Source organism: Squalius cephalus (genome assembly GCF_949319135.1).
Source record: "Squalius cephalus genome assembly, chromosome: 13".
Taxonomy (NCBI): Eukaryota; Metazoa; Chordata; class Actinopteri; order Cypriniformes; family Leuciscidae; genus Squalius; species Squalius cephalus.
In genome coordinates this window covers 19,205,051-19,220,023 of record NC_137134.1, presented here as the reverse complement: position 1 = coordinate 19,220,023, position 14,973 = coordinate 19,205,051, and the positions used below count along the sequence as shown (strand labels likewise).

Here is a 14,973-nt window from a genome sequence, read left to right as displayed (position 1 = left end):
ATTCCTGAGGCGGCAACCATTTCCAAGATGTGAATACCTGAAATTGTGTGGTGATTTTTCAAATGATACAACTAAATTGCCCGCTGTGTACAGAACAGAAAAAGGACATTTTGTGTTGTTGAACAAAATTTGATTTTGTTCTTAGCATCGGGTCCTGCATCATAGACGGTATTTAATCAGTTTAATAAGATTATGTGTTCGGACGACTAGACACTAGTCATGGGATGTCCGGCAGAGAGAAGGGTTTGAGTGGTCACAATTTTATGTCTTCATCCAGAGCCTTCATCAAAAGTGCCTTTTCCCCGCTTCGCAATGCAAATGTTGGACTATATGTCCACACCCGTAACATCGACCACCACGGCATCCGTTTCAGGCCAAACAGAGGAGCGGGTGGGTTACATGGATATGTCTCACCAGGATATGTCTCACCAGCGCCCTCCGGCTTGTCACAATCTTGGCATGCGTCGGGAACAGGAACGCCTTGACACTTTTAAGAAATGGACTCCTGCTGCATTATCTCCGGCCGAGCTTGCCAAAGCTGGTTTCTACTACCTTGGCCAGGGCGACAGAGTGGCTTGCTTCAGTTGTGGAGGCCAGCTTAGCAACTGGGAACCGGGAGATCGTGCAGTATCAGAACACCAGAGGCATTACCCCAACTACCGTTTCGTTCGAGGTGACTGTGCAGATAATGTACCTTTATCTAGCCCTTTCAATGTATCGGCAATGCAACGGTGTGAAGAAAGGTTGCTCACATTTGTCTACTGGCCCTCAAGAATAACTGTTCGACCAGAACAATTGGCTAAGGCTGGTTTTTACTATGTTGGTCGTAATGATGACGTGAAGTGCTTTTGTTGCGATGGTGTACTCGGATGTTGGGAGTCTGGTGATGATCCATGGGTAGAACATGCCAAGTGGTTTCCAAGATGTGAATACCTCTTGCAAGAAAAGGGCCAAGAGTTTGTTCATCAGATTCAAGCAAGATTGCCAAGACTATTTGAGCAGCTATTGACTAATGGAGACAGCGACTCAAGAGAATTTGTGAGAGAACAAGAGAACAATCCTGTGGTGAAGTCTGCTTTAGAGATGGAATTTGAGTGTGGCCCGACGCCCCAGACAAATGAAGCTGCATCCCCTAGTCAAGATCTTTCAGACTTGCCTATGGAGGAACAGTTAAAAAGACTTCAAGAGGAGCGCACATGCAAAGTTTGCATGGATAAGGAAGTGAACATTGTCTTCATCCCCTGTGGTCACCTAGTTGTGTGCAAAGAATGTGCACCTTCTCTGCGCAAGTGCCCCATATGTAGAGGATTGGTCAAAGGCGCTGTCCGTACTTTCCTATCCTAAAGTTTTCCTATCATTTGCATTTAACTTAATAAATAATAAAAACAAAGGAGAAGTTTATTATTTTCACTCAGTCCAGTAACAAAATTTGTTTAAACATTACACGTTTAAAACATATGGCTAAATTGTTCACCATAAGTTCTGTTACACACATTTAGAAAGTAGCTAGGATGCGCAGGCTTTAAGTTAATTTGACCAACAAGATGTTAAAGTTCATAGAGTATTGAGTTAAAATTAAAACGTGATAAATATCGCATCATAACTTCAATAGTTATCAAGCACCAGCTGATTTAAGTTTTTCTTCAAACAAAAGTAATTTGCTGATAAATCATCGTACACCTACACGTGTTTTGTTGTATGCACAGATTTTAAGGGTCGCTTATAGAAAGGGGTATCCTTGTCTTTATTTTTAAAAACACAGAACCAGAGAACAGAGAACCTTGCGCTGTATATCCGCATAAAGGGTTAAAATATACATTTTAGCGCTATTTAAAAACTAGGACGGTATAATGTAAATGTCTCAAGTGAAGATGATGGTTTAAAACATAATTTTATCAAATCAAGCCAATTCATGCGAATACTGTCGTATATGAACAAAGAGAAGACCTAGAGTTCACTAACATTACAGCTAACTGCAGGAAACAGATATCCGGGGTGAGTGTAAAGAAAACGGCATACAAAACATTACAATCCCAGCCGGCAATACGATAAGTGTTGCGATAGTGATGTTAAAAATTGTTGTTTCAGAAGAAATGCAAAGATGTGCTTTTTACGAGCGCCCGCTCGACACATGACGTCACATCTCCGCGCTGCTGTTTTGGTGCGCTTTATGGAAGTTTGAATCGTTCGAGTCATACACACACACAACTGCAGCGATGGAGCTCGTGAACACAAGCAGTGTGAGAGGATTCCTGAGATCTTGCGACGATCTGACTGAGAAGATTCGCTGTTTAATACAGAAGAAACTCATCAAGAAGTACTTGAGCAGGTATAAAAACCTATTTTATTTGTGGATTAAAGAATAGAATAAAAAATAGCCATTTCTATAATAAAAGTATTTCTCTCTCACTATGGACAACCAATCCCATGCATGCCAAACTATCATTTGGCATAACTAATCATTATCAACATATATTTTTTTGATAAAAGAGTTCCAAATGGCACTTATTTTTGACCCCGTAAGCACTCCAAAGTTCACTTTGTCCACAAAAAGGAACTTAGCCTTAATTTACTTTATGGGTGTTAGGTAAATACGTTTATTAAATTGTACACATTCATTCATGCACACATGTTATGTGTTTCTTCTCCTCTCACATTAAATCACAATTTAGAAAAAAAAAGAAATTAGAAACAAGTTGATTATTTTTGTAGTTGTTTAACATTTCTCAAAACATTTGTCAAATATGAAATGTTTAGTTTAGCTACTTGCACCTTATCTAGCACTTTATGACCGTTATCAGCTATTATCAGATACTTTTGTCCTAACATAGACTATTGTTTTAGCTCTGGTTTAACCTGCTGTGCGTCTGTTCACCGTCCATCATGTGCTCTAACACTGCAGCATCAGCTTGTTCATTGACTTTGAACTGGTGTATGAATGTGTTTATTTTATGTTAACTTTATTTTTGCTATTGTACATACATTTTATTCTTCTAACTGTTTATCTTTGTTTTAACACAGTTGGAGAAGAACAACAGGGAGGTTGGAAGACACAGTAGAGGAACTACAGAATAAATATGGAGAGAAAACAGCATTAAAAAGGATCAAGTCTATAGTGAAAAAAATCAGAAAAAAGAATAGCAAACGTAGGAAAAGATTTATCATTTTACTTTGTTAGTAGTGAATATGTTTCTCAATCTTCAATAAGTTTTACTATAACGTTTACATGGTTTTGGTTGTGTATTTAATTTTTTTTTTTTTTTTTTTTTAACAGATGGTGACGTTCAGACGCTGAGCATTCAAACACATTCTGGAAACATGACAAACCAACAGCCTAACAACCATCTACAACGACAGCATAATAATACTAATAATAATAATAATTCTACATCATTCGGACGGCTATTAATTCAGATCCCTAATCAGCTTACCTTCACAATTGACCAAAAGAATGGTGGGACAATAGTTGCTCCAATCATGGTAGAAAAGACAATTTATGGTGATGTTAACATCAGTGTGGTGAGTGTCTGATAAGTTAGTCCATAGAGTGTAGAACTTTGCATCACTACGGTGTGACAAAATACACCCAAAGATACTAAGTAGGAGAATATCTAACTGTAGATTGTGATCTGAGATCTCTTTAATTTTGTGCCGGATGTTAAAAGGTATTTGTTAATAACAAAAACTTTAAATTAACATAATATTAATAAAATATGGTTAAATTACATTTTGAAAATGTTTATTTACAATGTTGTGTGTCGTGATACCTCGCAATGTTAGAGAAATCTGGTTGCACTACGCCTAAAACTTAATCATCCACATCTAAACATTATCATGGTTTTGTTGTATTTTAAAACACTGTTTTTCTTATTTCCTGATTTTCATTTTTCAGGTCGATATTTGTAGAAATAAGCAAAATACATTTATAAAACAAAAAAGAACCGGTTAATGGCCTTGTGTCAGAACACAACAGGTTATTCTAACTTTGAAAAGTGTCATACAGTATTTGATTTTTACAAATACCTAAACCAACGGGCCTAAACCGTTGACCCCTGAAGTTATGACTTCTGAAGGCCTAGATTCGCTCGTTGAAAAAATGGTATTTTATTAGCTAAAATCATTGTCTGTATTCATAAAATAAGTCCTCACGGGTGTAAAATGATCTGTGCCAATGATCTGATTTTAAGAAAGATCATTTCTTATCTTTATTTGCATGGGACCAAGGAGGCTTCCGTGTCGTTCCGCCATCTTGAAACACTATAATACCAGAGAGGGACAAAAAGCGCTAGCCTAACTCAACACGTTTCATCATCAACACTACTATAGTCAACCACCAAATTATGACTTAAACACGTTTTAAGTATTACATTAAAAAGGCGTCATTGACAAAAATTGTAATTCTGAATTAAGTAATAATTATAACAAAAAGTTGAAATTACAATTATGACTATGCGTCATAATTATGAGATGAAAAGTTTAAATGATGATGTACTAAATTGAAATTATGATAGATAAAGTAAATATTCCATAGTGAAATTTTCTGAATTCTATATAATTGTATTTGTGAAAATGATTCAGTACCGAATCTTCAATAAACTGCTTGTTTCTGCAGTTCGTGTAGGCCTCTAAGACTATGAATTACTAAAAATGATTATTGAATAACTTGAATTTTGTTGACAATGTAAAAAAAAATTGTCTTCCCATACCGGGAGTCGAACCCGGGCAGCCTGGATGAAAGCCAGGAATCCTAACCGCTAGACCATATGGGAGGCAATGATACTGCCCCGGCAAATTTGAAAGGCTGCACTGCACAGTACATTATAATGCAGGATCATACTTATGCCGAGCCACGGGAGAAGGAATCCTCATCGCCTAAAAGCTAACATTTAATTTATCGGTATGTAAATAAATATCAGGATAGCTTTTCCCCATGTGGAAAGATCTAATGAAGGAGAAAGACTTTGAAAGGGAAGTTGCCTGATTTCTTCTCGACAGGCAAGTCAAAGGTATGGTCTAAATTACAAGCTTTTTTCATTGCTTGGTTGTGTAAATCATTATATAGCTGCCATAACAGTACAAAAACATGTATCGTTAAACTCAATGAAGCGCTATTGGAAGCCATGTTGTCATAGCTTCTTGACACATTACGGCTACCGCAGTTGCAACACGCATTTGAAAAAGCGAGTAGATGGGAGAAATTCTTTTTGGAGAACTAACTTGTAGTTGGGTCTTTAACAAAAAAAAAACTAAAAAAAACAACAAGCCTCCACAATCGAGGAGGTCAAAGGGTATGCTTCCTGCTATAGATAGTATCATCAGCTCTCCCCAAAGTCTATTCATGCATGATCTTTGCCAGCAGACAGATTTTAAACACCGATTTTACACTTCTACATATATTTTGAGTAGATAACCGATAGTATATTCTCAGTAAAGGGTTTCACCCTGTGTGATTCCACACTGATTAAGGATAGTTCGGGGAATACAAGTTAAAATGATCTTATACGATCGTATACTTATACTTTGAATTATGACTGATAAAATTAAATATTCGCTCAAGACCAACTTTACTTATGCCGCGTCAGTGATTTTGCAGATGATACAACTTAGTCTAAATAAGAGCAATGTGGAGTCCTCGGATTTCTTAAAAACAACACAACAACAAAACATTGTGACAAACTATGACAACATGTTGTATGGACAAAAGATCTAAGATGCCCAAGGACAGTTTTTCAACAATCAACAACTAAACGCTGTTTAGTAAAAATTCTACTTTAGGTTACCGTTAAACAAAATCATTACAGTAATCTTCTAAGAAAATAAATAGAAGATATGATTTTAATAAAACTTTAAAGATTTCTTTTAATTTTAAAATACCTTATTTAAACTTGTATGATTATGCTTTTAAATGAATTTAGTATAAACTCTGGATGTACTCTGTAAAAGGCGTTAGCAGACTAGATTTACTGTGACATTGTCCCCCGAGACTCATCTGGTCTGATACCCTGTTTCCTGAAGCTTCAGATCACACTGTGGTTTATCTCTGAAGGATCTGGGGCTGTAGGGTGTTTTTGTTTATATATTTATTTAGCTAAAACTTTGTTTACATTTTAGTAACATATGTTATTAATAATAATTTCATTTAAAATAGAGATTAGTTTATTTTTTAGAACCGTGTGTGTGCACAAAATGATATTAAATGATTTATTTATTTATTTATTTCATTTTGAAAATGTACAAATGTAGTTTTCTGTGTTTAGGTGTACGGTACAAAATTCATTATAGCTATGGAAAGCCCCCACCATAAAAATTTAAACCCCGCATGGACAAAAAAATGCTGATTGAATCTTTTCATATAAATGAGATTTAAAACGACTAAAAAGTACAGTTTTTCTACAATCTAAAGTTTTTGAACAGACAGACATTGTTTAATAACAATTATACTTTAGGTAACCATTAAACAAAATCATTACAGTAATCTTCTAAAAGATAAATAGAAGATATGAATGTATTCAAACTTTAAAGATTTTATTTAAACAGTCTTTTAATTTTAAAAGATCATATTTAAACTTTTACGATTATGTTTTGAAATAAATTCAGAAAGATGACGGCACGCTAATTTACCGGAACCTGTCACAGACACACGTACGCACACACACACACACACACACACACACACACACATACCATTTGTCTGGTGCTTCATGAAATCTTCAGTCAGCAGACTTAGATGAATTTTATTTTTTATCTAAAACTGAAATTTCAGTAGATTTTTATTTTTTATTTTTTTATATACTTTTAAAGAACAGAATGTTTTTCAACTTTAGTTAAATTAGCAAGATAACCATTTTAATGTATACCTTTTTTATGTAATATGATTTTTATTCTTTTGTTTATCAAAAACAATTGGATCAATAAGATATTTATTTTATAAGCATTTCATTATATACTTTTATAAAGAACTGAATGGTTTTCAACTTTAGTTAAATTAACAAGATAGCTATTTTATTTTATACACTTATAGGCCTAAAGAACGGAATGTTTATGTAATATGATTTTTTTATTCTTTTGTTTATCTAAAACTGAATTAAATGGTTTCAGTAGATTTTTAGTAAGATATTATTGCATATTATTTGTGTGAAATATAAAACATGATTAGGGTAACTCTCTTTTTCTCACTTTCACTGTTACCTCAGGAATGTGGAGGGGGTCATGTCAGAGGACACACACACACACACACACACACACACACACACACACACACACACACACACCCACAGGCACACTACTCTGGCTGGAGAGGCATTCAGAAAAAACAGTGTTTTTGTTTTACAACTTTTAATAATGTATTGAATTTAAAAACATTATTACGACTTTTAATAAATGTATTAAATTTAATTAAAAAAATAAAATAAAATAAAAACAACATTTTATAAAGATATCATTTAAACTTTGAAATAAATTTAGCACTATTGTCTCATTCTGATCGCTGAATAAACCTAGGAGGAGAGAGAGAGAGAAACACTGACATTTATGTTATATTATTTTATAATCTTTTCATTTATACTTTAAAAGAACGGTATGTTTTCAACCTTGGTTAAATTATTTTATAATCTTTTCATTTATACTTTTTAAAGAACAGTATGTTTTCAACTCTTTTTTTTGTGATAGGCTTTAGTATTTAGTAAAATCCTTATTCATTTTATTCTTTTGTTTCTCTAAAACTGAATTAAATGGTTTCAGTAGATTTTTGCTAAGATATTATTGTATATCATTTGTGTGAAATATAAAACATGATTAGGGACAACTCTCTTTTTTTTCTCACTTTTGCTGTTACCTCAGGAATGTGGAGGGATCATATCAGATGCTGACACATTTCCTAACAGCACTTGTGATGCCATATAGCCAGACACACATACACACACACACACACACACACACACACAAACACATAACTGAACTGGACAACACATTCAAACTTTCTGTCAAAACAGATGTCTATCACAAACACAGAAAATACACCCAGCTTGTGTGCACAAGAGATAATGCTTGTGTGACACAGTCTTCAAACTTTCTGTCAAAACCACATGATCTACGGATAAAAAGGGGTCAAATAGGGTCAAAAACTTTCTGTCAAAACCACATGATCTACGACTAGCTAGGACAATAGGGCAAACCATAACAACATATGCCGGAAAGACACCGGTAGATAAAACTGTCAAAACGCATGATCGAACACTCGATAGGACAATCCATATCCATATCTATACACGCCAGAAAGGGCGGGACAGCTCAACGGACAACCGGAAGGGCGGTGACCAGATGTCATATCTAGTGGGCGGGACCGGAAGTCATCAATCATTTTGACAGGTGCCATAGGGTTATAACTACTCCTGCATATAAAATAATCACACCCATATTGTGTAACATAGTGAAAGGCAATCATTTAGGCTATTTTTACACATCTGAACTTGACAAAGGCTCTAAAAAGGTCCAAAATCGGTCCGGTCAGACCTGAACGTCTATAAAAACCGTTTAATCACGTGTACGTCAACACATTATTTGTGGACTGAAGCAAAAAATAGTGCTATAATTTAGCACAACATTTTATTGTGAATATTACATTTGAAATGTCTTCCAGTTGTTATATAATACAATGTGGTAAATTCTGTGGTAATGGCATTTTCTCTAACAGTTTCACATTAAGGTTAAGCAGACATTAATCAAACCACAATATAACAAAAGTACAGGAACAGTCAATGCATTCCATCATTGATAAATAGAAGTCAGAGCTGTGGCAGTACTAAGTTTCAGTTACTAACAGTCTTGCATTACTGTTAAACAGCCATAAATAAAAAAAAATTAGAGTCTACGAAGTTTATGGCTTTATGGTTTTTGTTTTATGGCTCATTTTTAAATCCACCACCCTCAGCTGTTCCTGGAGCGTTCTCCAGGTGTTCCTCCACTGCTGCATCAATGTCTGAGTCTGTAGCATTTGGGCTTGTAAGACTGAAAATACTGGTTGAGGCCCTGGTCTGAGACAAAGGGCTAATTACCATTTGACCTCCCCCATACAACCTCACTTCCGCAAACTACTAAGAACTCACACAAGAATATGGTTTAATGTGAATGTTTATCATTGACTGTTATGTTTTTGGTGTCATTTGAAATGTCTCAAAGTGAGTGGTACAGATATCTCATATCCAGATAGATAAAATAAAAGGTAATAAGGTTTTAAGAGTTTAAGGATAACTGACTTACAAAGGAAGGTGGTCTCGCAAGCAAATGGTCACCCACCCCCATGAAGGTGCGACCACTGCATGCAAATTTCTTTTGTTAGCACATGTTTCCATGTGAAAGAGGTCTGACTATTTAATGAGATGCAGCAGAGAGTTCGGGGCCTTTTCTGTACTTGAGATCGGTCTGTTAGGCTGGGAGATATAGATCTCTCAGCCTCACGTCTTTCTTAAAGTTGGGTTTGCATCTTCTCTCTATTCCAGAGCATTTGATTTTTTGTATCGATTATCTTTGAATTGATTATGAAATTGGCATGATACATTTACCTGACATAATAAATTGTTACATGTGATTATTCCAACTGTTCTTGACATTGTTCATTTAATGGTTAAAAGGAATAGTCAAACATTCGCTCACTATTAGTGAGGCACAGATATTATTAAAACCTTTCATTTATGGAGTCAGATGAATTAACGAGAGAATACATAACTAAATGTATTGCAAATTTAACCAACCAATACTTTGCATGAGTGAGGACAGAACACGTGATAACCTTCCCCGTGTATTGGCGAACCGGCAATTGGACCAATATATAGACGGGCCTTACAAAATGGTGACCTCGAGGCGTGATCTCAAAACAGATCAAAACAGATTCACGAGAAACGTCCTTTCCAGCAAGTATTGGGATCTTAAAATCAACAAGAGGTTTGAAAATCATCTCTTTCTTCCGCTGCTATGGTAAGTAAACTTTTTCTGCCCTTTATAGAAGTGTTGAAGAAATGTTTGCATTGATTACGGGTCGGAATTAAAGCCCAGTCTTGTTTAGAAGCGTGATATGGCAGCCAGATGAAGAATGAAAAACTAACCAGCAACACGTGAAAAGAATGAGCAAACTAACAGAAAACAGAGAAAGAAAAATCTAAGGTTGTAAACGATCGGAAAACACATGATTTTATAAATAAAAAGGCAGATCGATGCATTGTTTATGAAAAGAAAATTTTGGGAAAACATGATGATATGATTTACAGGCTAACGCTAAATGCTATTGTCCATGTTGTTTTCAAAACGTTCAAAGCTAATGCTAAATGCTATTGGCATGCTGTTCTCAAAACGCTCAAAGGCTAATGCTAAATGCTAAAGCCATGCTGCGCCTGAGGCTAATGCTAAATGCTAAAGCCATGCTGAGCCCGAGACGCTTAACCCTTGTTTTGTGTCACTGGCTGACTGGTAGGCCCAAAAGCCACATTGAAAACATTAGTGTGAAATCATGTGTACTGATCATGTCCTGTTTACATTATGGGCTGAAAAGGTTGAGCCTACACTGTACAAACTCAGTAGAAAAGGTCTTAACATGGATGCTATTGACAATGAAATTTTCACTTGGTGGAAAGCAGTGGGTAGTAAGCAGAAGAAATCAAAACATGCTGAAATAATTGAGGCTTTAAACTTTATAAGTTATAAACGGCTAAATGAGTTAACAAAATTTCTATCTTCGCTTATGCATGCTAAATGTGAAGAAGTGCATTCTAAAAATGCAGAGGCACAAAAGTCTGAGGAAAAGATTCAAGATCTTCAAACACAGCTAGATAAATTACTAGCTGAGCAGTTAGCCCTGACTGAAAAGTGTAAAAATCACAAAGAGACCATTGCAGATCTCAAGGCTAAGCTAAATGCTAAAAGCAAGTCTCCCAAAAAGCTTAACAGCGATTTGGCTAAAAATGTACACTTCTTAGATGAGGCAGCCTGCTCTAATGATCTCGTATCTTTCCAGACAGTTGAAGCATGTGATAAAGTTATGAAAAGAGTGCCTGTTTCAGCCCTTAAGGTGGTACGGCACCCAAACGGCACAGAGTCAACCATTTGGCGTCCTTTAACAGTAACTGAATGTAGCTTGTTTAAAGCAGAGATCGGACCATTCCCTTTGAAAGGGCCATTCGAACCATGGTGGAGACGCATTGTTAGTCTAAAACATGCATTTCAGCTCGAACCAAAAGATATTTGGCAAATTGTTATCAGCTCAATTCCAGATGTTCTGAACTATAAGATACCACAGGTTTTGATGACGGGCACCATTGTGCAGTCAATGCATCAAAATGAGCCTGAGAGCGAAATCTTGAATAGACTAAAACAATGCCTTCGCGAGCTGCGTGGTTGTAGTCCTGTTGGATGGGAATTGATTTTCAATCGGAAACAGAGTACTGAAGAATCGTTTGAGACATATGCAGAAAATATGTTTGAACTTTTTGAGGAGTATTCTGGAATTGAAGGTGTTAACCACAACAATGTAGTTCTCCTTGAATTCCTGCTTACAAATGCAGGGCCGCGTGTACAGCAATCACTCATGTGTGGTGCTTCTCCAGCACAAAATACATTTGAAGGTATTGTTAGCTGGGCAACAAGAATTGAGTCACGGAAACAAATACATGGTGAGGTAGCTGTGTTAGAATGTCATGAAAATCCTCCATCTACAGGAGAATTCAGAAAGCCACACTGTGGCAAACTGAACAGATTCTGTAATTCCTGTCACAAAACAGGCCATACAGAGGAAAAGTGTTGGTCACTGGGCAGAGGCAGACCTCCACCCTATTTCATAAAACGCAGACAATCACAATCTAATGACACGAACCAGCACTCAGCAAGTAACCAAAGCTCAAATGCATCTAAAACTCTTACTGACCTGACAACTTTGGTCACTCAAGGCCCCCAGCTATTAGCGTCATTTGCTAGTTGGGTAGCAGCCCAATAGCAAATAGCTTAATAGTTTTACATCTAAATTCATTGAACCTGTCTGCATTTTCAAAATTTGAAATTGTGCTTAACACATCGTGCACTACACATCGTGCACATAGAACACAATTTGGTTGTTTGTGCTACAACATGCACATAGGCTAATTTAAAGTTTATTCTTTAACACAGGATTGCTTTACTGTAAGTGTATTTGAAATACTTAAGCAAAGGTGATATAGATGTTGTATTCTATTGTTTTGCTGTGGGGGTATTTGGAACACTTAGGTAAAGGTTGTAGATGTTGTATTCTAGGCCATGTATCCTGTGAACTGAATTAAACGTGTGTCTGTGCTGAATTTGGTGGCTATAATGTGATTCACAATGAATTTGAAAATCAGAAACAGCGAATGCATCTCATTAATCCTGAAACAAAAACCTTTTATATTTAAGGCTTCAGAGAACTAAATATTGTTATGTTTGAATGTATTCTGAATTACTCTGAGATTTGTTTTTTCCAAAATAGATTAACGGATTTGTATATTACCACAAGATTGCGTCAGAGATTGGCGACAGCTAATAACTGATATCAGGAAGTGTGCGGGCGACTTGGATGAGAGGATGGGTTAGTCCGACTAGGATCAGCTTTACGCTGGTTGATTAACCTAGCTTGGACGCTTCCGATGACTTCTGTTCTAATTTAATAGTTTTGAAAAACGGTTGAATTAAGTTCCTGAAGGGCATCCAAGGGGGCTATTGTATATATCTTTGATTGTTGCGCGTGTACGGCAAAATCCATAGATATTTAGCCAACTGCCTCAGCTTCTGATCTTCGGGGCTGACCACTTGTGTCGTGCATCCTTGGGAAGGACTGCAAAGCGATATAGTTTTCCTTATCTATAAACGGAAAAATATAAAGTAAGAGTAAATAGAAGAATCAAACGTTATAATGGCCATTTAAAAAGACTAAATGAGAAGAAAAGATAAAACCTAGCAAAGAAAAAAGAGAAACAGCAAATGTACATCTTATCAGCCCTGAGCCAGAAAAGCCTTTTTCATATTCAAATGTATTGACATGAGAACAAGTAGAGATTTGACCATGCGTTAAGTTGTTCCAGAGACTCTTCAGAGACTGAAAACAATATAATTTGACTTGTATTGTTAAAAAATATAATTATATTATAACTTGAATTATAATAAACATTATATTACACTCGCAGAGTAGGATAATAATTGGAGAAGTGTGACTTTCGTCATTAAAATTGAATTTCTGAAACAGAATTTTATTTGTGTGCTACCCAGTGCCAAAAAAGGGGAGGGGTATGCCTTTATTTTTCACTGTTAGAAAACACGGCTAGAATTGTGGCACAGGTAATAGCAAACCAAATTGTGCAACAACTAAAATGTAATCTAATCAGAGAAGTAAATTTACGAGGAGGGTGAAATTAAGTAAATTTATGAGGAGGGTGTGAAATGCTAAACAGCAGACAGAAGTACCACAGTTTTTTAGCGGACTGAAGGCTGAACTGAGAAAGCAGCTTCAGGTGTCACAACACACTGAAACAACAGCAACAATTCAGACTTGGTCAATGAAACTCGGTTTCATGTGACATCTGGAATTAAAATTGCTACTGACATGATAATGGAACAAGTAAAAGAATTCTACACATCTGAATTTAATGCTTTTGAAATATTGGAATTATCTGTGGTTCGCTCTCCTCTGTTTTCTGTCTCAGGCTTAGGCTACTTCTGCAAAATGGTGGAGCCCACCTGGAGCAAATCCAGGACAGCGGAATTGTTAGAACATAACCTGAGACTCGGGAGATGGGTGAAAAGACATTATAAAAGGCCTTTTCACACGTCACACTATCACATTACTGCATAAATATGGCCTCCCAGTTTAGAACTGGATCGAAATTTGCAACACAATTGAACACTGAACACACCCCTCCATCACTATACCCTCACAGCATCATCACCTGGGATAGATGGTCTATCCAGGCTGAACACTGCACATCAGACGAAGATATGTCATCTTCACACTAACAGATCCAGATAGCTTCACACACACAGGGTGGAGCTGATCTCATGATCATGGTCTAACAGAGACACAGAGAATAGCATACGCTATTCACAACAAACTGCCAACTAATGTAACACACATGGACAACTGAATGGCTACAGTCACAAATCAAGACAAATTCTAAGGCAGACCTGCCATTACATTTCAAACTCTATGATTGTTGGTGGGAGTTGGAAGATCAGAAGGCCCCTGATTTCTCAACTTACCACTAATAACAGAAACATAATTAAAATGGATAAATACCAATTCAATCAAGTACAAAAATTTACAATTCAACTCTGTCATCGTCTGTGACTTAGCCAGATCAATACACACACTCTCAAACACACTCTCTCACAGACACACACACACACCAACACACACACACACACACACAACAGACAAAAACACACTCTGACATTCTAAAAAATACTCACACACAAACACACAAAACCATTGATTGGTTTACACCGACCTCTTGCTGCATTTTTGATTTCTGCATAATTTTCCTTTGAGTAATTCAGAAAAACATTTCTGAAACTTATTTTGATTTTAATTTCTGAAACTTATTTTGATTTTAATTTCTGAATCTTATTTTGATTTTAATTTTCTGAAACTTATTTTGATTTCTGCTTATTTGTATATTGTCCATTTTACTCACAACAATGTTTTTGGACATCAATTCAATTGAATCTCTATGTTTGGTTACACCAAAATTTCGCTGACACTCTTCATGAAATGTTGTTTTAACCTAGCACTGGTTGTTTTGTTAGAATGTCATTTATTTAAATGTTTCTAAGAACAGGGTAAGAGCTTGTAAGATCTTCCTTTATCCTTCCTTGACCCTCTATAGGAGTATTATTGGCATGGTAATTAAAAATCAGGTAATTAATGAGACCAAATGTACCACTCACATTTGCTGACATGAACATGGTATTTTACATTGAACATGA

General features: G+C 36.0%; 1 protein-coding gene across 1 annotated transcript; it reads left to right on the top strand.

Annotated features, from left to right (window-relative positions):
- Window positions 1-312: 312 nt before the first annotated feature.
- Window positions 313-1,344, top strand: LOC307169615 (putative inhibitor of apoptosis; the record flags this gene model as incomplete). Its single annotated transcript, XM_079890345.1, has 1 exon — window positions 313-1,344. The coding sequence occupies one exon, from the start codon at window positions 313-315 to the stop codon at window positions 1,342-1,344; it is 1,032 nt and encodes a 343-aa protein (XP_079746471.1).
- Between the last annotated feature and the right edge of the window lie 13,629 nt (window positions 1,345-14,973).